Source organism: Stomoxys calcitrans, chromosome 4, assembly GCF_963082655.1.
Source record: "Stomoxys calcitrans chromosome 4, idStoCalc2.1, whole genome shotgun sequence".
NCBI lineage: Eukaryota > Metazoa > Arthropoda > Insecta > Diptera > Muscidae > Stomoxys > Stomoxys calcitrans.
The window spans coordinates 21,303,862-21,327,744 of NC_081555.1; the positions used below are offsets into that span (position 1 = coordinate 21,303,862).

A 23,883-nucleotide genomic window follows, 5' to 3' on the forward strand; every position below is an offset into this window, starting at 1 on the left:
AGGGTACTAAAACTAACCCTTCCCATGGGAAAGTGTACTAAAACTACACTTTTTCTTGATAAGGGGTACTAAAGCAAGCCTTTTTCCTTTCTAAAGGGTACCAAGATTAGCCTTTTCCTTGAAAAAGGTTACCTAAGCTAGACTTTTTTCTTAGAAAGGGTTATTAAAACTACATTTTCCCTTGGGAAAGGGTACTGAAACTGACCTTTCTCTTGGGAAAGGGTACTAAAACTAACCTTTTCCTTGGGTAAGGGTACTAAAACTAGCCTTTACATTGGGAAAAAAGTATATTAAAAGTAGCGTTTTCCATGGAAACTGGTACTAAAACTACCCTTTTCCTTGGAAAACGGTACTAAAAGTAGCCTTTTCCTTAGAAAAGGGTAACCTTTTCTTTTGGAAAGTGTATTAAAACTAGCCTTTCCCTTGGGTGGGGATACTAAAAATAGCTTTTACCTTGGGAAAGGGTACTTAAACCACACATTCCCTTGGGAAGGGTACTAAAACGAGCCTTTCCCTTGGGAAAGGGTACTAAACTAGCCTTTTCCTTGGGGAATGGTACTAACCCTAGTCTCTTCCTTGGAAAAGGTTACTTAAACTAGCCTTTTTTCTTGAGAAAGGATAATAAAACTACACTTTCCCTTGGGAAGGGGTACTAAAACTGGTCTTTCTCTTGGGAAAGTGTACTAAAAGTACACTTTCCCTTCGGTAAGGGTACTAAAACTGGCCTCTCTTGGGAAAGGGTTCTTAAACTACCTTTTCCCTTGGGAAAGGGTACTTAAACCACACATTCCCTTGGGAAGGGTACTAAAATGAGCCTTTCCCTTGGGAAAGGGCACTAAACTAGCATTTTCCTTGGGGAATGGTACTAACCCTAGTGTCTTCCTTGGAAAAGGTTACTTAAACTAGCCTTTTTTCTTGGGAAAGGATACTAAAACTACACTTTCCCTTGGGAAGGGGTACTAAAACTGGTCTTTCTCTTGGGAAAGTGTACTAAAACTAACATTTCCCTTCGGTAAGGGTACTAAAGCTGTCTTCTCTCTTGGAAAAGTGTACTAAAACTACCTTTTCCCTTGGGGAAAATGTAATAAAACTCCCCTTTCCTTTGGGAAAGGGTACTTAAACTACCTTTTCTCTTGGGAAAATGTAATAAAACTGCCCTTTCCTTTGGGAAAGGGTATTTAAACTACCATTTCCTTTGAGGAAGTGTACTTAAACTACCCTTTCTTTTGGGAAAGTGTACTAAAACTGGCCTTTCTCTTGGGAAAATGTACCTAAACTACCCTCTTTTTTGGGAAAGTGTACTAAAACTGGCCTTTCTCTTGGGAAAGGGTACTTAAACTACCGTTTCCCTTGGGTAAGTTTATTGAAACTACCGTTTCCCTTGAGTAAGTGTATTAAAACTAGCCTTTTCCTTGGGAAAGGATATTAAAACTGGCCTTTCCCCTTGGAAAGTGTACAAAAACTGGTCTTTCCCCTTGGAAAGAGTACTAAAACTACCCTTTCTCTTTGAAAAGATACTAAAACTACCCTTTCCCTTGGAAAAGATACTTAAACTACCCTTTCCCCTGAATACAGAAATGTATACAAGGAGAACCTCGAAAACTGCAAGACGGGCACATCTGCGGGCCAGTGAGAAAAAATGGGAAATAATTACCGGACCATAGCTATTGTTGGAGGAAGATGTTCCTAATGTTGATGTTTAAGCATCTATCTGTCTATCCACCTTGTTGGCTACACCCGAAATATGGAAAATGGGTCGGGCATTGTTTGTTGTTAAGCCAGAGAAAAAATTGCCTATTAGAAGAGCCATATAGGTCGAACTTCTTTCTTATGGCGTTTCTCCTACCCAACTTGAATTCGTCCCTACTTAAAGCAGTCCGCCAAAACCAAGCCGTAATCTGAAAGGGAATAGACTATTTATCGATTTTAAACCGATTATGACAGCCATATTCCTTCTAGCATATCTCTATTAATCAGTGGCAGCCCTATTCCCTCAAAAGTAAATAACATATCAACTTTTGGCATCCCTACAGAACTCATATCTCTATTAATCGATGACATCCCTTCAAAGGTAAATTACATATCAACGTTTGGCATCCCTACAGATCTCATATGCCTGTTTGGTGTTTTTTACTAACGCTCAATCGACAGCCCTATGCATTCAAATATAAATCAAGTCATATTAGAGTTTGGCATCTCTGGGAAACCAATTCTACTTCGGGTAAGGAGACAGCTCATAGTGCAATGTTTTCCAACAATCTGCTAGAAAAGATTATGAAAAACGCGAAAAAACTGGTAATTAAACCAAACGTGCTATCAGCCGGTCGCTATCATAAGGATATCATGGATCGAACTTTGCAAGCAGAGTCTTGCAGCCCTCAACGACCTCGCCGACGATGAAAAAAAAAAATCCCAAAGGCACTTCAATTAGGTCGCTATACCGGAAAAGATCCTATAAAAATGTAGGTACTGCAAAGGTAAACACTTGATTGATTTGATTTTCTGACAGTTCTTTCTCGCTGTTGTTTTATTTGGTTGTTTGGTTTTGTTTTGTTTACATCATAATTAACAATAAAAGCTCTTATATCTTTGTTTTTGTTATTATCATTTTTACAATAAGATCTCTCACTATATTTATATGAATAGAATAGTTATAATTTACAACATTACACTTAAGCATACGAACAAATTAAAACAATAAAATACCAAATTGGTGTAAGATATGGAGCCGGAAGGTAAAGCCTGCTAAAGCAAAAATTTAGCAGAGGAATGTCCGTGCCTCTCATCAGATGACATTAATAATTTCAGGGAATAATGTTAAAAATGCGTGGCAATATCCTTTAAATGGCTGGTGTGGTGTGGTGGATATATGGTGGTGTACATGTGTGTCTGTGTGCGCGAGTGTGTGTTTTTAATGTAGTTGTGTCGATGTGCGCGTTGTTTTTTGTTTGTTTGTGTTTTGTGTCTCTTTCTACATTAACGGACAAAATTTGGGTGGGACTGTTACGTTTCCGATTTCGGAAATATTGTGAGCATGACCTCTCAGTTCAGTTCCTTGCGCGTTGTGTTGGGCAACAGCAGACACATCAGACCACCGCCCATCAGCAAGACGGCCACAATGAAGGTGGGTGCAGGACAGTATTGATCCAAAAGGGTGGCAATTACAATGTTACCAATAATACCACCCATACGGGCGGCCACCATAGAAATGGCCACACCAGTGGCTCTTAAATGTGTGGGGAACACCTCTGTGATAAGACAATCCAAAGCAGCATTGGCAGCTGAGATGGCACCACTGAAGACAGCAGATACTATAAGATTTTGGGTGGAATTGTAGACAAAGTACATGGCAGCAGAGCAAACGCCAGCCGTCATGGTACCAAAGATCAAGAAGAACTTGCGACCCAACAAATCCATACCCAAAATGGCTATTAAATTTGCGGGCAATGCAGAGGCCAAAGAGATCAGCGATTCCATGAACACCGCTGAGGGTATGTGAGAAGAGCAGACGGCATCTACGTGACTATCCTTACCCACCACATAATCAGTTACTGTGCATACACCCGCCTTTTCGCCCGGGAATGTGGTGCTGTACTCCTCGAAACGATTGAACAATTCGGGGAACCACATCATAAGGCCGTAGTAACCAATGTGGAAGGTGAAGTTGATAATGATGGACACCAGAGTGAATTTCAATATGGGCGATGTAAACAATTGTTTGCTGTGTTCCACCATGCCCGTTAACATTTTGGAATATTTGCCCTTCACCGATTCATTGGCCTCCTTGATTTCGGCCATGAGTTTCTCATCAATGTCCAATTCGGTGACTGGATATAATTCGGGGGCCTTTTTGGTGTTGGTCACAAAAATACCGCGGAATATGGCCATAGCCTTATCTTGTTTGCCCTTGGACAGCAGAAATTTGGGAGATTCAGGCAAATAGAACAGCAAGAAGGCCACAATGAAGGAGGGAATTGCACAAACCATCAAAAAGATACGCCATGAGTTGTAGACGAAGAGAGGTGTAACAAAACCAATGCCGGTGGGAATGATAAGCCAGGCTAAGCCGGCAACGAAAAGATTGCCGAAAGTCCAGAAGGCAGCCATGAAACTCAACATGGAGCCACGTTTCGATTTCGGTTGGAATTCGGCAAAATAGGACCAGATGACGGGGCCACTGCCGCCCAAGCTGTAATGAAACAACAGGAACAGCAACAAATAGGTAAGTCAAGCATTTTAAAAATCAATAAAATGAATAGTTTTTAATGAGAGTGAGAGAGTGCGAAAGAGAGTGTGAGAGAGAAGAAAAGTAGGGAATATGTTTTGATATTCAGATGAGCTCAATTGTATAAAAGAAGAAGAAGGAAAAATGAAAGAGAGGAAATGGAAAGAAGAAATTCTGCTCTTTTGCTGTGCTGAGTTATATTTATAAAAATTAAGAATGAGAAAGAGAAGAAATCGAAAGAAGATTGTAGCACTCTGATATGTAAAAAGTTTGCCCCCTGTTCCTTAATCAAAAGTTCATGGGCAAATTTGCATTTGTTGTTTAACCACATTCTAGAAGTTGCAATGCTGCTTATTCAATTCAGCTGGTTAAAATCACAACAACAACGGCCTTATTCACAAAACTTATTGAAGCCTTAAATGAAAGTTTATTTGACAGTTATATAAAGGGAAATCTGCCAAATAAACCTATTTCAGGAGGGCGGACCTTCCCCCTTACCCCCATTTTCAAAAACGCCAGATCTCGGAGTTATGCGCACCGTTTTAAGTGAAATTTCGTATGCCACCTTATGGTACCCCAAAAACACGAAATTGGTATACAATTTTGGGGGTCAAATAAACTGAGGGGACGCCTCATCCCAAAACCCACCCGATCGGACATGTTTACCGATTGCGACAATATGGGTATCAAATGAAAGGTATTTAAGAGTAGAGTACGAACTTGGCATAAAAATGTCACACTAAGTGTAGGGGGAGACCCACATCTCCAAAAACACCACGCAACAGGACAATTTTATTGCTTTGGGCAATATAGGTATCAAATGATAGGTATTTAAAAGTACAGTACGAAATTGGCATAATAATGTCACACAAAGTGTAGCGGTGTCCTCCACCCAACAGAACACTTTTACCGCTTTGGGCAATATGGATTTCAAATGAATGGTATTTGAAAGTAGAGTAAAAATCTGGCATAAAAATATATTCCTTGGTTTCTGAGGAACCTCCCATTCCCCCAAAACCCCTCAGCAGGACATATTTACCGATTGGGAAAATATGGGACCCAAATGGAAGGTATTTTGGAGTTAAATACGAATATGGTACTAAAAATTAGGTCCAAGTACTTAAGAGGCCCTCCCAGACCCAAAACCGCCTCAAAAGTAGCGCCCAAAATCAAAAGTGGACCGATAGGGTCAATATGGGACTCAACTAAAAGGTATTTAGGAGTAGTGTATGAAAATGATATTTACAATTGGGTCCAAGTAAGTAGCGAGCCGTTCAAAGCCCAAACAAACCCAAAAATCATAGTGGACCGATCGGGACAATGTGGCACTCAGGTGAAGGGTTTTCGGGAGTAGAAAACCAATATCGTGTCAAAAATTGCATCCTAGTAATTAGAGCGTCGGCCTAAGAGTACCGCCCAAAATAAAAAGTGGACCGTTCGAGACAAATAGGACCCCAATGAAAGGTATTCGAGAGTAGAATATGAATATGATAGTAAAAATTGGATCAAAGTATCTAGAGAGCCTTCTAAGCCCAAAACCGCAATTTTTCGTCTGTTGTTAAAATCTAGCTGAATAGACTTTTTAAAGAAAAATTTGGTCATAAGCTCAGCAATCTTGCTTAAAAACATCAGCTTTTTTTAAAGGGTCAAAAAAAACTTTGCTGAATCGTTAATATTTGAAGATTTCTCCAGCTGTATGGATAGTCTCTGACATTATTCTTATAAAATTGATAATATTTTCGCAATACAGCTGAATAAAATCTAGCTGAATATCCATTTTAGTTGCAAAATACTCATTAGGAGACAATGTTATTATCAATTAAGGACGATTGATTCAGCTGGGTACTGGGACGAAGTAAATTACCATTTGTTAATACCAGTAATTTTCCCCAAATATGGAACAAAAACTTTGCTGAATCGCAAACGTTTTGATATTTTTCAGCTAAATTTAGCTGAGTAGATAGGATTTGAGGTCATTCTGAAGGCAGGATTCATATTGTTCAATTCAGCTATAGAAATTTAGCTGAATAAATTTTTTAACTTCAATAAAAGTAGTTGAAGTACATAATTTTTATCAATATAGAAAATAAAAATGTTAAAAATCAATTAAAATCACCCTTTTTCCGAAAAAAAACAAAAAATCACAAAAATTAGCTGAATCATATAAATATTGAGATTCATCCAGCTGAATTGACTTGATTAGATAGTATTTCACATTATTCTGAAGCCAATGATAGTATTTCTTCAATTTAGCTATATAAAATCTAGCTGAATAGACTTCGTAGTCTAGTCATAAGTCATTAACATTTTTCTTATTAATTATGATCTATAATTTTTAAATCAATATGACTAATTCAGCTGGGTATTGAGGAAAACAAATATTATATGGCAATTTTTTTTTTTCATTAAGAACAAAACATTTGCTGAATCGCATATTTATTCTCACTTCTTTCGCTGAATTGATTTAAATAAACAGATTTTGATATTATTTTGAGGATAGGGATAGTAATTATTCAATTCAGCTGCATGCAACTTTGCTGAATAGCATTTATAATTTAAATTTAGCCGTTATCAAACATTTTTCTTGTCAACACAGAATTATATGATTTATTCAGCTGATTACCAAAGAAAAGAAAATTTTATGCGTTTAACATCTGAATTTTTAAATAAAAAAAAAATCACAAAAACTTTGCTGAATTACATTTATATTGAAATTTCTCCAGCTGAATTGCGTTGAATAGAAAGTTTTTGACATTATTCTTAAGGTAGAAACAAAATTAGGTCAATTCAGCTCAAAAAAATCTAGCTGAATAGGCTTTAGGATGCGTATTAAGCTTCTAGCAGTCATTTTTGGTGTCAAAAAAGAATTGTAAGACTTATTCAGCTAGTTTCATATATATATAATATTATATGTTAACATCAGTCATTTAATGCAAAAATATTCACAAAACCTTTGCTGAATTGTTAATATTTTAATATTTCTTTAGCTGAATTTAGTTATTTGGATATTCTTGGATATTTTTCTCAAGTTAGTTGTATTACTTCTTCAATTCAGCTAAAATAAAATTAGCTGAATTTAGTTTTTGATTTTATTTTAGTTATAAACAGACTTAATGGTTATCAATAAAGTTTGTTATGGCTAATTCAGCTGAGTTTTATCTCCTCTAGGGGCACAAAGATTAAAAATATCATTACCATTTGATCTTTTTATAGATTGACTGTTTTTTTTAATGTTTACATGCTATAAAACCATTCAAGCGGTGTACTTGGCTAAATTTAACAAATTAATTAACAACTACCGCTATATGGATGGCTTTGCATGCAATTCCACAAAATTGTTTGTTTACTGATCGTAAACAAGACAAAGTCATGCTATTTTTATAGGTAGATTTGTAAGCACATACTTTTTATGGATTTTTTGAACAAAAAAAAGAAAGAAAATCATTGAGCGAGCCATCATATAGTCAGTCAGTCAGTCGCCCAACGGGAGACCGAACCATAAGGCCATTTTTTACATTGGAAGCTGTTGGCAAAACACTGAAGCTTAATGTGATAAACGATAAATTCATTTCAAGCACATGCTAATCAAATTATCACATTCGTATGTAATGATGAATGATGAATCATTCATAATAATAATAATGTGAGTGTTAGCAGAAGAGTTACAATTGGGTTAAAGTGGGGGGAGCAGGGTATAGCATAATACTTACGCGGCACCATTTAGAAATCGAAAGAGCATAAACCATTCGTAAGTTTGCGAAAATGACGAGGCGACAATGCAAAAACCATTCATGAAGGAGATGACAATCAAGACCTTTTTGCGACCCATGGAATCGGCAATACTACCCCAAAAGTAGGCACCGACCATCATACCAATGAAAATGATCGAATTCAGCCAACCCTTGGTCTCGGTATTCAGATTAAGATCACATTGAGCTGTTAATAAAAAACAATTTAAGGGAAATCATTATTAAAATCAATTTTTTTTTCAGTTTTTCATAAAACCTACCCGATGGCAGAATAAAGGACATTGAAATGACATCCATCTCCTCACTCGTACTGACCAAACCACAGATGGCCAATAGAATGTAATGGAATTTGCCATAGCCGCACATTTCTATGGCCTGTTCGAAGCCGGCTTTCATGCCGCCCGAACGGCCACCACTGGCCTTCTCTAAGTCATTTTTGTCAACATCATAGGCCTCGTTGATGTGATAGCCAAGATCTTTGGAATCCGAACTTAAGCCGTAGGGCTGAATTATTGAACGATTGTCTACGCTTGAATTGTTAGTATCGTAGTTTGGTTGTAGGCCACTTTCTACATTATACGCTGAAAAAAGCATGAAAAGGAAAAAGAAAAATTAAAAATTTTTTTATATAGATATGGGATAACAAGTAAAAGCGTGCTAAGTTCGGCCCGGCCGAATCTTTGGAACCCACCACCATGGATTCTGCTAAAAATGTATAGAAAATAAATTTAGTTGTAGGTTATAATTTTGTTCTACATATCAAACTTCTATCAAACCAGCAAAAATTCAAGCTTCAAGGATGATCGAGAGAAAAAAATTGCGGCTTGTAAGGACTCAAGAAGTAAAATCGGAAGATCGGTTTATATAAAAGCTATATCAGGCTATAGACTGATTTGGACCGTGCTTGGCACATTTATTGGAAATCATAACGGAACACTACATGCAAAATTTCAGCCAAATCGGACAAAAACTGCGGCTTGTAAGGACTCTAGAAGTCAAATCGGGAGATCAGTTTATATGGGAGCTATATCAGGTTATCGACCGATTTGGACCGTACTTGGCACAGTTGTTGAAAGTCATGACAGAACATTATCTGCAAAATTTGAGCCAAAGCGGATTAAAATTGCGGTTTGCAGGGGCTCAAGAAGTTAAATCGGGAGATCGGTTTGTATGGGAGCTATATCAGGTTATCGACCGATTTGGACCGTACTTGGCACAGATGTTGGAAGTCATGACAGAACATTATGCGCAAAATTTGAGCCAAATAGGGCAAAAATTGCTGCTTGTAAGGACTCTAGAAGTCAAATCGGGAGATCGGTTTATATGGGAGCTATATCAGGTTATTGACCGATTTGGACCGTACTTGGCACAGATGTTGGAAGTCATGACAGAACATTATCTGCAAAACTTGAGCCAAAACGGACTAAAATTGCGGTCTGCAGGGGCTTAAGAAGTCAAATCGGGAGATCATTTTATATGGGAGCTATATCAGGTTATATGCCGATTTGGACCTTACTTGACACAGTTGTAGGAAGTCATGACAGAACATTATCTGCAAACTATGAGCCTAATCGGACAAAAACTGCGGCTTGTAAGGACTCTAGAAGTCAAATCGGGAGATCGGTTTATATGAGAGCTATATCAGGTTATCGACCGATTTGGACCGTACTTGGTACAGTTTTGGGTAGTCGTAACCGAACATTGCATGCAAAATTTCAGCCAAATCGGACAAAAATTGCGGCTACCAGTAGCTCAAATAATCAAATCGGGTGATTGGTTTATATGGAAGCTATATCTAAATCTGAACCGATATGGCCCATTTGCAATCCCCAACGAAATACATCAATATTAAGTATCTATGCAAAATTTCAAGTGGCTGGCTGTACGCGTTCGACCTTTATTGTGATTTCTACAGACGGACGGACGGAAAAGTCTAGATCGACTCAGAACTTCGAGACGATCAAGAAAATATATAATGTATGGGGTCTTTTAGACGAATATTTCGAGGTGTTACATACGGAATGACTAGATAAGTATAGCCCCATTCCTATGGTGGTGGGTATAAATCGATATAGAATACTTACAATTACTGGAATTTTTTTTAGAGTCACCTTCTACCATTCTATGACTTCGATTTGTGGGAACTTTTGCTTGGCGGTTTACGCTCAAAAAAAAATTAAGTTAATCAGCAAACAAAATTTAAATTAAGAACAACCACAAAAATGGTTTACAACTATTTCAGGGAAAATAGTTGACTAGTTAACACAAGAGGTTTTTAAGTTCTGGAATGAAAAGAAAAAATAAAATAATAAAATTAAAAAAGGTCTTGGTCCAGATTTTTTTCTATCGAAAAGGTAAATTATAAAGCCTTTTCATGTGTATGTACTATAATAAAAATAATATTTTGTTTTACAATATGTTGCCTCAAGTAACATTTTAATCAAAACTTTGAAATGTATTCAAGAGCTTTTAATTTAGGGCAGGTCGCACAACATTGTATTAAAAACAAAACAAAAAGGGGAGGTAAGGATACCAAAAGTTATATTGAGCTGAGAAATATTTGCTGTATTTTATTTTAGTCCTATCCAGTGTAAGTCAGATGTACTGGATAAAATATCAGTGCAAAGTTGTGCTGGGAAGTTGTCGATAACATGCAATAACAGATAACGGATGTCATAATCCAAAAAATACAAAACTCAATCGTAATAAGTCGAGAATTAGGCCCCAGTCTTTATTTTATTAAGAAAAAATTATCCATAATACCAATTTCATTTTATGTGCATTATTTTATCTCATTTATCTTTTAAAATTTGCACTTTATTCCCTACTCAATGTCTACATTTGCATTTGGCTTAGTAGTTTTGTTTTTTTTTTTTTTTTGTTGCCACTACTCAATTTATTGCGTATTCTTATTGTGTCAGCATTTGATTTATTGAAACGAAATGGCATTTTGTTTTTGTTACAACAACAAACGGACATAGACATAGGAAAAAATCTTTTTTTTGGTGTAAATTGTAAATTTATGGGTTTGGTGATGTTTGAGTTTTGTTCGAAATGAAGGTAAACAGGAACTGATTATGCACAACGATTTTTGTGTCAGTTTGCGTGTAAGTGTGTTTGTTTTTTGTCAAACATCAAACAATGCACTTTCGCTTGTAATAGATTTAGTACTCAATAAGCCAAGTTAAAATGATATTTTCATTATCTATTTTCATTATCTATTTTCATTTTTATACAGGAAAGATAGAAATAAAAAGAGAAATTCTGTAGGGTTTTTTTTAAAGATTTTTAATATCCAATATTTTTGCTTTTTTTGTTTTGTTGTTGTTTTGCCCTATGAAGAAGAGAGAGAGAGAAAAGCTAACAACTGTAATCGTGTGTTGAATGTTGTAGTGAGAGAACTGTGTAACCTCAAAGAGAGCAAAACAAACGGAAGTTTATAGCCATAGTGGTTGTAAGGAAATATCGATAACATGTCAGAGCTGAGAGTGGATATTCGATAACCCATTAATAACCTCAAGTGAATATAATATTTAAAAAATTCCAAATCAAAGAGGTGTTAATTCCAATTTATTAGGAAATGTCAAACGGAAGTTTATAGCCATTGTGGTTGTAAGGAAATATCGATAACATGTCAGGGCTGAGAGTAGACATACGATAACCCACTAATTGCCTTAAATTAATATAAAATTTAAAAAATACCAAATAATAGAGGTGTTAATTCTAATTCATAAGGAATTATAAGGCCACAAATTCTTTATTCTTGTATCGACAAACTTATCGATATATGTACACTATTTTCTTTATTTTTTGACAAATTTAGCATTTCATTCCTATTTCTCTGTTAGTATAAATTCCAATTTATTAGTAATTTTCAGACAAAAATTCTTTATTCTTTATTCTTATATCAAAGGTTTTAAAACGACAAACCTATGGAGATATTCATACCTTTTTCTTTTTTTTTGACAAACTTAACATTGCATTCCTATTTCTCTTTTAGTTAAATAGGCTATTTGCAGCCTATTTTAACTGTGTATATCATCATAAAAAATTAACAAATGTTTATTTCGCCTAATATTATTTTAATGATTAAACAAGTCACTCGCAACCGGATTTTTATTTAATTATATGAGTGCAATGTGCTCATCTATATAGCCTTTTTTTATACAAACAAACCATATCAGGTAGCTTAGATAAAAAAAATGCCCTCGAAATGTGTTTTATACTTTTGAAGTTGAAAACTTCATGAAACTCGAGCATAATTGCAAACCTAAGAGACAATTAAAGGCAATGATGTGGACTTTTTAATTTAAACAGGTCGATTTCTTTAATAAGGATTATTCTTGTGTCTTCTGGGCTACACTTTTCCTCTAAAGTAAACTGCTTATTGTCACGCTAATAAAGTTTGAAAATTTCCCAAATTTTCATCATGAGATTTCTTAGATAATGTGATAAATGACAAAACATATTTAAAAAAGTGTATAGAATTAAAAAAGTGTATAGAATTAAAATTCTGCAGAAATCTAACAAAATTTATTGAAGAAGCTAAATTTTCTATAAAAATTTAATTTTTAATAAAAATTCTAAAGAAATTAAATTTTATACAAAATTTTCCATAAAAATAAATTTGATTTTTTTTGTGGAAAAAAAGAATTAAAAAACTATCTATTTCATAAAATTACCTGATGTTTTTAGGCCATCCCTATACGATAAGGGTATTTTAAGCAATTTAAAAGTTATAAGAAAAATCCCTATAATGAAAACATTTTTTGTATGATATCATTTATTGCTGTGCGATATTAAATTCTATATTTAAGTTTTCCTTTGAGTTGGGTATTTATAAGTTTATTTTGTTTTTCAACTGCTTTAGCTGTTCAAAAAAAAGCATTTTGAAATTTGTTTTTCCCGGTAACCGGAATATGCCGATAATTACCACTTTAATTGAAATTACTGCCCAATCGCCTGCATGAAACAAAGAATATTCGTGAGCTCTGCTCATTCGACCGATAGTGGGGATGGCTTTTTATTTGTTATTTAAGTTTCAAATGGTTAAAAAATTAAAAATATCTGGCAAATTGTCACGTGCCTTGCATCAAAGAAGAGCAGACATGCAAACATAAACAAGAAGTTCGAGATTGAAAAACACATTTTGACTTATGGCGTTTGCAATTCAAATGGTTTGCAGCTTACTTTTTTCGCATTAGCTAAACGAGAGATAGCGTGTACTATTTAAAGTGTAACACGCCAACAAAAATTTAAATAAAAAATTGAAATTAAAGAGTAAACGGCTCCAATTTTTTAAATTGTTGCAAACGTGTTTATGGCACGAAATTTCTATGTGGACAAATAAAAACAAAATTTGCAATATACCATAGAAAAAAGAAATAATTAAAAAAATTTAGAACTTATTGTCTGTCCAATAATGGTGTAGCAGAGAGAGAATATTTTAATTGGTTTTTTCTTTGATTTTAAAGCTTTAATGGAAGTTAACAGTTAACTGTTAATAGGTGCTATTATTTATAGTCGCCTTTATTTAATTGTCAATTATTGCTATTGTATATATCATATACATGTATAAAACGGCTAAGCGAAAAACTTTGCTGGCGTCCTGGGAATTCAATCGCATTAAAAGTTATATCAATCAAGAGCTATTTTTCTGTAAAAGTTTATTAGAAAAATTTAAATAAAATACTTTAAAAGTTATTAAGAAAATAAAAGCTTATTACTACAGTTACTAAACTTTGTCACAGACGCTGTATATGGAAGTACCAACTGTGATTGTGTTAGTGAACAAATTGCCAAGTCACTGTGGTCGCAAAAACAATTCATATTATGTGAGTAATCCGTTATTCCTCCTAATGACAATAACGCAGAGAAGAAGATAGAGAGAGCGAGTGAGTGGGAGTGTGAGTGAGAGTGTTAAGTGAAGCATAATAGAGAACATATATGTATATAGTCCAGATAACTTTTTTTATTAAAAAGTTGCAACTTTACAGTAATAGGAAAACATCGGAACATATGTATGTATGTATTTTTGTACATAGGTAAGTGAGATACACAGCATGTCACACTCGGATAATTGAAAATGGGTATAGATTTGAAGATCGTAAGTATGTCTGGCGGTAGGGTTTTGATATATGTATGTATGTACGTATATATGTATAACATGCAGATAATGCATAGCCTTTCATATTTGTGTTTTAAGTGAAGTTAGCCTAGCTATTAAACATGAGGTGGAGTTAGAATCGAGTTAAATGGAATAAGAAAAATGGATGTTGTATTTTATTTATTTGGAAGGAGAGAGGGGTCGTATGGTAAGTGGTAGTGAAAATTAACTCTGTGATGAATCATTTATTTGGTGTTTTCATATACTTTAAGCTGATTTGTTTACAAAGAGAGAATAATGCCTACATATACATATGTATCTATGTACAATAGGAGTGTTGTGTTCGTATAATGCACCCAAAGATATGATAGAACGTTAAGAATTGTGAAGTCAATAGTATAAATTGTAGCAAATAAAAAGTTAATCACCAACACCAAAATTGAATGTGAGTGCTAAATTTTTGCAGTGGTGAGAGATGAGAACCAGAGATGGTCTGTGTATCGGTTTTTTAGGTTTTTCTACTGTTAATAAGTTGTAAACGTCATGTACTTGGATAAAACATATAAAAATTGTAGTAAACGTCATAAATCTCGAAATTTCTCCCCATCTTGTTCAGTTTCGACAGCATATCAATGTTTTAGATTTGTTATTGTTGCTACAGCGCTATATAAATTTTTCAAAAATTTAAATTTGATAAAAAAAGTTTTTATTTTAAATCTATAATCAGCGCTCTGCCTTCCGGAGCAGTTTGACCACGTTAAAATATTCACAAATGCCGCTAGTATGCATTAATGAGAGAGAATAACAGTAAAAAAGTATGTTGATATTCTCGTCAGGATTGAAAGACAGGCGTTTTCTGTTATAGGAGCACGTTCTAACCTATGCACCAGTGTTGCCATATTCAGTGAGGAAGAATGACAGTAAAAAAGTTTGTTGATATTCTCGCCAGGATTGAAAGTCCGACATTTTCTGTTATAGAAGCACGTTCTAACCTATGCACCAGTGTTGCCATATTCATAAATTCAGAATATTTGAAACTAATTGTACCATTTATAGTTTTTTTTTTGGCTAGGTTTATGACGCTTTTGACGTATTTATTATACGTCAGAAATGTATGTCATATACGTTGGAGTTTCCGACAGATGAGAACCCATAGGCAAGAAGCCGGTTTACATTTTGTGGGTTATGAGTGGCACTCGAATTTCAAGTGCAAGGATATACTAGTGATTTATTAAAAGCTTTTATGACGTGTTTAGATAAATCAAACTAAAAATAATAGAAATTTTATTTCTATTTTTGCAAAATTGTAGAATAGTAGAAAAATAAATTTTTTTCAAAATATTACTATCAAAAAATATTTTAGCAAAATTCTTTTTTAACAGACATTAAAAAAAAATAATTCTACATATATAAAATTTTGTTAAATTGTTATTTGCTTAAAAAAGATTAATAGAGCTAAAATTAAATAAAATATTTTGTAAAAAATCTAATTGTAGAAAAAAATTTTCAAAGATTTATTTTTAGTGAAAATGTTGTCATAATTTTATTGTAGAAAAAATTTAAAATTTGTAGAAACTTTTTAATTTTTCTAGACATTTTTATAAACAAAATTTTATTTATATAGAAAATTTTATCAAAATTTTATTTCTTTAGAAATTTTTTTCTACAAAAACAGAAAATTTTGTCAAAATTTTATTTCTATAGAAAATTTTGTCAAAATTTTATTTCTATAGAAAATTTTGTCAAAATTTTATTTCTATTGAAAATTTTGTAAAAATTTTTTTTTAATGGAAAATGTTGTCACATTTATTTCTATAGAAATTTTGTTAAATTTTATTTCAATAGAAAATGTTGTCAAAACTTTATTTCTATAGAAAATCTTGTCAAAATTTTATTTCAATAGAAAATTTTGTTAATATTTTATTTATATAGAAAATTTTGTCAAAATTTTATTTAAAAAATTTTGTCAATTTTTTTTTATTTTTTTTATAAAAAATGATTTATTTCTATAGAAAGTTTTGTGAAAATTTTTATTTATTTATTTTTTTTTACAAAAATAATGTCAAAATTTTGTTTTTATAGAAAATTTTGTTTCTATAGAAAATGTTGTAAAAGTTTTGTTTCTTTAGAAAATTTTGCAAAAGTTTTGTTTCTTTAGAAAATTTTGTCATTTATTTAATTTTGCCTGAAAGTTTCATCCAGGCAGAGCTTGGCGCGTCTTCAATTATTTTTTTATTCTTTTTAAATTTCAACAAACGTGATATTTACCCTATTATTTGTTTTTCTTTTATCCAAGTGTTTTGTTTTTTTTTTCAAATTCAGGAATTTTTTCTTAAAGCACTTTATGCACTGGCCTTTTGGTTTGAAACAAAGAAAATCTTAGACTTTTTTATTCCACTATTTAATTTTTTTTCGATTTCTGTTATAAATATATAAAAATTTCAATTTTGATATTTCCACGTTTAGTTTTTAGTAAATTTATAATATTATATATTTTTGTGAAATTTAAGGGAAACATGAACGTTTTACACAAATCACCAAAAAAACCTTTTTATGATTTTTTTGTATAAATTTTTCTTAAATCTTGTTAGTGATTTTAAAAGTTTTGTTTTTTTTTAAGGCTTATTTTATTTTTTTCCTTGTTTAATATGTTTTTTGTTGTTTTTTCTCTTGTTTAAAATGTTCTTGTTCGTTTAATAAATATATTTTTTTAATACATTTGTTTTGTTAAATCGTTGTTATTGTTTATTATTTGGTGATTGCTTGTTATTTTGCAGGCAACAAAAGCCGTAATGTATTGAAATGTGTTTTTACGCGCCAAACAGCAAATTGTATCTGAAGCTGCCAAGAGGGCTTTAAATACAAAGAAAAGTCTGGCTTTGTGCTCTGTGTGTGCCCCTGTGCTGAGAGTTGTGAGAGTTACACTCTTTGTTGTTATTATTGTTTTTTCCATTGGCCTGTGTGAATGCATACAAATGACAAGATTCAGCAAACAGGGTTGCCGCTGTTTGGATATTTCGCATTAATGGAGAGCATAGAGAAGGAAAATATTGGATTTCGACAAATAACAGGTAAATCTATTATATCATTTAATAATTTAAGAAAATATAAGAATTAATTAGGAAATAAAATACAAGTTAATAAGGACTAAGTGCGGCTGACGTGCACATAGGGTATCACCAAGAGTTTTGCAGATGTCAACAATTAAATTTGGGTTCACTTAAGAAGATTAAGTTATGCCGTGTTGCTATCCCCGATTATGTAAGCGGCTAATCTTATCTCCGCTTACCATAGCGAAACAATTAAAGGTGGTCTCATTTGTACAACAAACACAATTCATATGGTGCAATCCGCCATGTTGTAATCAAGCTGATCGATGTTTTGCCAACACACACACAAAGGAATTTGTGTAAGTGTGTGTATACGTGTGCCTACATGAGCAGAGAATATGCGAAAAAGAAGATAACTACAAAGAGAATGCAAACAAAAATCTGTCATCTTAATACCGTGAAATCTGGCTGGCTGTTAACAGCTGTTTGCGTAAGACCACCTTTTTAAATCCGCCTAGGCCGCTTACAAAGTATTGTGTCATTCAATGTGAATAACAAAACTAAAAGAGGACTAACCCATATTTATGACCCATATTTATGAGATGATTAAACGTTCTGGGATGCAAAAATTGCATTGGATTTTAATAAAATCACATTTATGAACTCCGAGAAACATTTATTTAAAATTAAAATGACTTATTTTGTTTATTCTGTACATATTTGATTATTTGGGATGTGTCTGTGCTGCCAACGTTTAAAATACAAAGCATTTAGCGGGAAGCGCGTTTTATTTAAGTTTGTTGTTGGGCAAGTAACAACAAAATAGTTTAAGATTCAACTCTGTGGGGATGGACATTTCCACTCTTCTGTCAAACTTCTAATTTTTATTACAAAAGTATAAATTATAAATGAAAACATTCAAAATGTGGAAATACAACTTTAAATTCTAAACAAATCATTTGACATAAGGGTGTATTCGGATACAACTCTGAAGTTGCAAAATTTCATCAGCTGGACAAGTAACTCAACCTTCTTTAGTGAAATAAATAAAGAGTTTACTACGTTTCCTGACTGAGGAGCGGTTTGAACCAGGGTAGGCGTAAGAGGGTGACAAAGTTACCCCAGAGAAGATCTGTTTACGAAGTCAAAGACATAAAATATGTAAAGATAGTGTCGTTACTAAAAATTTACCCCATCTTTTAGTTACATGTAGTGATCATTAGGTGTCGCTGGTTAAAAGAGACTTTGTTATTGCTTTTAAATGCTAATCTGTAGTTATTCTCGTCGTATATATCCGAGTTTTTTTAGATGTTCCGAAAAACCAGGGATATAAGTTGTAGATTTGAATATCTTTGGCGATTTTTCCTTTCCCGTGTTGGAAGATTTTTCCTTTACGTTTTTAATAAGACTGTTCTTGGCGGTGTTTGGAAAACCATTTAATCTGAGGATTTCTCGTACTTTCTTCTCTTTCTCGTTGTAAAAATGATATCACTGATTTTAAAAACCATTTCTATGAAATTTGTTGCTGTATTAATCTTTATCTTTATTAATTAATCTCCCTGACGCCGTATCCTCTTGGTATCAGTTTATATTTAACTTGTTCTCCTGTCTATAATATTTTGATTTTCCTAAAATTTGATATTTAAATTGTAATTTTGCATCAGTGCGCTCTTAAATAAATTTATTTATCGATTGAATTAATTCGCACATGCTCTGCGCTAGTGGCCCCACCCCAATTAATAAAATGTCATCTATGCGTTCAAAATTATCCTTAATCGACTTTTTCAAATGCCTTATCTTTATGTATTGTATGTCACAGGTGAGGTTGGCAACACTGACATTAACCGATATACTCTACGACACAGGTACTCAACACTTTGTTTGATTGTTACTCTCACTTGTCATAAAGAAAAACAGTAGACAGACAATAATCCCCAGACAACTTGATTTACATTTTTGAAATAAAATCAAAACAATGGGAGAGTGAGAGGCTCCTATTCAGCCAAAAAAAAAAACAATGAAAGAGTGAGAGAGCTTATACCCAGCCAAAGTAATTGGAGTGATCACTTCCATTTTTTATCTGATTTGGTCTAATACAAATGATGATGCTCTGATTTGTTTTACTCTCTTTTTATTGTCTTTGCTATCTTCTCACATAAGAAAGTAAATATTTGAGTCTGTTGAATTTATTTGTCAATAACTTTCTTTATTAAGAAATAGTATTATCTTTTTTGTTGCTTTTATGTTTATAAACTTGAATATGTGTTAATGAAATATGTGCATAAGAATTGTTATAGATTTCACGCGATATTAATATTTATTGATATTGCCAAACAATAGGGAGATGACCATTTAAAAAAAAATTAAATAAACAGAATTAAAAAAATGGAAGGTTTTTGACTTTAAAATTTTGTATGTGGTAGTAATGTTAATTAAAGCATATGTTATAAATTATATACATATTAGGCAAATACAAGAGTACAACTTCGCTGAATTAGTATTCAAATTATAGTAACTGTCTGTTTTTTTTATCTGAAACTATAACATTTTTACATTTTGCGGAAAATTGTATTAATTTTAAAAAGTTACCGATATTTTACCCCATCTCTTATTCTATTTTTCATTCATTCTATCTGTATAAAAAAAAACCTAATAAATAGCAAACCGCTAAATACTTTCTACTTCGATACCCACATTGTGTGAACATCACTTTTTTTGTACACAAATAAAATTGAAAGTTTGATTGTATTTAAATTTGTTACGTTTTGTTTTTTGTGTTTTGTTAATTTTTTGTTTGTTTTGGCTATAAAGAAGAATCTTGTAACAATTGACTCATGTTACAAATAATGCAATGGCTGAGAGAATAATGAGTATTTGTTTAAATTGTGTTGCTGATAATTAACAATTAATGTGTCAACAAGTCAAAAAGGGGGCTACCAACACCATCAGCACTAACAATCGAACAATTACGTATTTTGAAAAGGAGACTGATGGTATTAGGAGGTTTTTTAAAGGTTTTAAACGACAATAGTGTCTTTAAAATCATTTAAAAAAGTTTCCCCAACAACAACCACCATTAATGATAAACATTTTCCTCAAAATAATCCCAGATTCATAAGAAAAATTGTCCTCAAAATAAACCAAGATTGATAAAAAAAAACAATCCTCCATGGAAGAAAAACTTGTCCTCAAAATAATGCAAGATTGATAACAAAAATTGCGCTCAACTTAATCCAAGATTGATAAAAAATCCACGATGGAAGATAAAAATTGGGCTCAAAAAAATCCACGATTGATAAAAAAAACTGTCTTCAAAATAATCCATGATTGATAAGAACAATTGTCCATAAAAAATCCAAGATTGATAAAGAAAAACAATCTACGATGGAAGATCCAATTGGACTCAAAATAATCAATGATTGATAAGAAAATTTGTCCTCAAAATAATCGGCGATTAATAAGAAACAAAAATTGTCCTCAAAATAATTCACAATTGGAAAATAAAAGTTTTGGTCAAGATAATCCACGATTGATAAAAATAAATTGTCGCTAAAACAATTCACGGTGGACGTTGAAAATTTTCCTCAAAATAATCCATTATGGAAGATAAAAATTGTTATCAAAATAATCCACGATTGATAAAAATAAAATTTCGCTAAAACAATTCACGGTGAACGATAAAAATTTTCCTCAAAATAATCCATTATGGAAGATAAAAATTGTTATCAAAATAATCCACGATTAATAAAAACAACAGTCCTGGAAATAATCCACAATTGATACAAAATTGTCTTCAAAATAATCCAGGATTAATAAAAAAAATAGTCTTCAAAATAATCCACGATTGAAGATAAAAATTTTCTTCAAAAATAGTCTACGATTAATGAAAAATTTTCTTCAAAGTAATCCAAGATTTAAAAAAATTGTCCTCAAAATAAAACACAAAAATTGTCCTCAAAATAAAACACAAAAATTGTCCTTAAAATAATTCAATTAATAAAAATTAATAAAAAATTAAAATTGTCCTCAAAATAAAACACCATTGATAACAAAAATTGTCCTTAAAATAATCCACGATTTGCAACAACATTTTCCTCAAAATAATTGTTCCAAAATAATCCATGATGTATGGGAAAAATCGTCCCCAAAATCATTCATGATGCATAAAAAAATTGTCCTAAAATATTCTACAATTGATGATGATTGCAAAATTTAAAAAAAAACATGGATGAAAAACTACTATAAATATTTAAAAAATTATTTTACTACTCGTGCATGAGTATGTTTAAATCCTTTTGCTGAATTGATATTTTGCCTTGCCGAATTTTATTATTGTAGATTAAAATATAATATGGTTTAGTTATCAACATTTGTTTTAATAAATTCTTTTGCTGAATTGACATTTGACTTTGCTGAATTGTATTTTTGTAGAATAAAAGACTGTATGGTTAAGTTTGCAACAGATGATCCAAAAAATCCTTTTGCTGAATTGACAATTTGTCTTGCTGAATGGTATTTTTGTATAATTAAACACAATATCATTAAAGATTCAACATTTTCCTGTAGCTGAATAAAAGTTTTGATGTTTTTCAATTTGATATGTTGCTGAATTGTCATTTAAAATAATAAAATAATCTATGTTGAGGTTTTTAATAAAGAATCACTTATTTTCAAAGAATAAGACACTCTATCACTATGTTTCCTAAAATTTTCATACAGGGTTTGCCTTGCTGAATTGCATTTTAATGGACAAGAACACTACCTGTATCTCCAGTGACTAGTTATGTTAAAAATATTTCATTAGAAATTTGTTTGCTGAAGACATTTCCGTGCTAGTTGAATGGAAATAATGTCTTGTCCGGTTTTCGAAAATACAAAACGAAAGATTTTCTTTGCCTTTTATCTTCGAAGCCTTGCCATATCTATGTTGGAGTGCATACTCTGATCAATGGTTCGATTATGGATGGCAACCCAACTTCAGTTGCGTTGCCAATGACCAAATTTGCTATAGAAATTTACAAATTTCTTAGAAGCTGAACATTAAAAACACTGATATTGAATGAAATTGACAAAAATATCCAACTGTATACTAACTTCTTCTTCGTGATTTTGTCGTTGCGTTACCAGAAAACTGTAGTCGATTTGCAATCCATAATCGACCTACAAATTTCTACAGAGTAAGAGGAACCTCCAGTGATTTTAAACCATAAAAGAAGAAGTCTTAAGAAATATAGCTAAAACATTTTTTGTCGCTTTGCCTATTCGAAAACCGGAACAGGCCTGAAAATAATACCACTACGTAATGTTGCTAATATTTGTTTAAAAACTCCTTTAGCTGAATTGACATTTCAGTTGCAATCCATAATCGAACCACAAATTTCTACAGAGTAAGAGGAATTTCGAGTGATTTTAAACCATACCATAAAAGAAGAAGGATTAGAAAAAAATATTTTTTGTCGCTTTGCCTATTCGAAAACCGGAACAGGCCTGAATATAATACCACTACGTAATGTTGCTAATATTTGTTTAAAAATTCACTTAGCTGAATTGACATTTCACCTTGCTGAATTGCATTAAAGTAGAATATATCACTACATGGCAATGTTTGCAATGTTTATATTTGCAAATTCTTTATCAAAACTCAATCCCGCTTAGAATTACACCAAAAAATTTTAAGTTTTTAACAAAAATTCACTTTGATTTCTTTTTTAACACTTTGTTATAACCATTTTTCACTTTGTATTTTTAATTATCCTGTTTTTTTGCTACGCACCTTTAAAATCTTTCTCGAATTCGCAGTTTTTCTCGTCACTTTGGCCCACTTACGAATGGTTTTAGCCTTGCTGGACTTTATCAAAAAAATACGTTGGGGTTTTAACAACTTTGAACGATTGCTATTGAGCTCCTAGCAGCTCCAAATACCTAAAGGTAATGGTAATGCTTTATTTGGATGTTGAGGTTTTTATATCAAAAAGGAAATCTGTCAACAATTTGGATATCAACAAAAACAAAATCCCGCTTCTGATAACTGAGTTGAGTTTGGTTGCCGCTGACGCGATCAGCCCCAACTTTGGCTGCTGCTACCGCCATGTGAGGCTGTAACTCGTTGGATCCTTATCATTTTGAAAAGTATATGAGAAAAAAAACAGTATTATCTACGATATCGTTTTGTTATACTTGTCACAAAGCCAACGAATTACGCAGGTTAAGGGGGTTTATAAATAGTTATAAATTAAAGAAACACAACAACAAAAACAACATTATGATAAAAGCAAGCAAAGTCAACAATTAAACGTTTATGCATATCTGCACATACAAACACAGTTTGCGAGTTGTATGCTAATACAGTTTTTGTTGACAATTTCTTTTTTTGTCCCTCAAGACTACTTGCCGTATTTAATTAGAATATTTATGGAGAAAGTTGCATTTCTTAATTCACTTTTGATAGATGTTAGTTTCTTGTTTTCTAATGTTTTGCTGATTAAAACTTATTTCAATTCTGTTTCCGCTTGGGAAATTCCGTTTCCTGAATGATTAGTTATTTATTGGGCTTGTACCAGCAAGCTGTAAGATGGAGAGGCACAAAGGTCAAGCAATTGGTGTTAAGGGGCAGATTGCCTTAACTCTTGCAGACATTCTTCATGTATCTTTTTGCTCTACAGCGAATTGGGCTGAGGAAAATATTGAAGCCGTCTTATTATTTTAAACAGACGTTAGTTAAACTTTTTAGCAAAAAATTTAAGGTACCAATAG

At 32.6% G+C, this 23,883-nt stretch overlaps 1 protein-coding gene and 1 long non-coding RNA gene across 3 annotated transcripts in view; one reads left to right on the forward strand and one right to left on the reverse strand.

Moving 5' to 3' along the window:
* Positions 1-2,493: 2,493 nt before the first annotated feature.
* On the reverse strand, positions 2,494-23,049 carry LOC106085557 (synaptic vesicle glycoprotein 2B). Of its 2 annotated transcripts, none has more exons than XM_013249871.2 (5): positions 22,904-23,049; positions 10,059-10,256; positions 8,235-8,555; positions 7,936-8,161; positions 2,494-4,189 (listed from the first exon to the last, which is right to left on the reverse strand). In XM_013249871.2, the coding sequence occupies exons 2-5, from the start codon at positions 10,093-10,095 to the stop codon at positions 3,043-3,045; spliced, it is 1,731 nt and encodes a 576-aa protein (XP_013105325.1). In that variant the 5' UTR covers positions 10,096-10,256; positions 22,904-23,049; the 3' UTR covers positions 2,494-3,042. The 2 variants fall into 2 exon arrangements, with proteins under 2 accessions (XP_013105325.1, XP_059224341.1); XM_059368358.1 differs by lacking the exon at positions 22,904-23,049 and adding an exon at positions 16,349-16,489.
* LOC131997392 (uncharacterized) overlaps positions 4,143-23,883 on the forward strand; it is a 54,991-nt gene continuing 35,250 nt past the window's right edge. The window contains exons 1-2 of the long non-coding RNA XR_009398239.1: positions 4,143-4,222; positions 16,858-17,151. This is a non-coding gene — a long non-coding RNA (uncharacterized LOC131997392). The remainder of the gene's footprint in view (positions 4,223-16,857; positions 17,152-23,883) is intronic.

Coding starts and splice junctions, on each gene's coding strand:
- LOC106085557 (XM_013249871.2), bottom strand. CDS start 10,095: ATGGTAGAAGGTGACTCTAAAAAAAATTCCAGTAATT. Junction 8,162..8,234: donor GTCCTTTATTCTGCCATCGG/GTAGGTTTTATG, acceptor TTTTATTAACAG/CTCAATGTGATCTTAATCTG. Junction 4,190..7,935: donor CGATTTCTAAATGGTGCCGC/GTAAGTATTATG, acceptor GTTTCATTACAG/CTTGGGCGGCAGTGGCCCCG.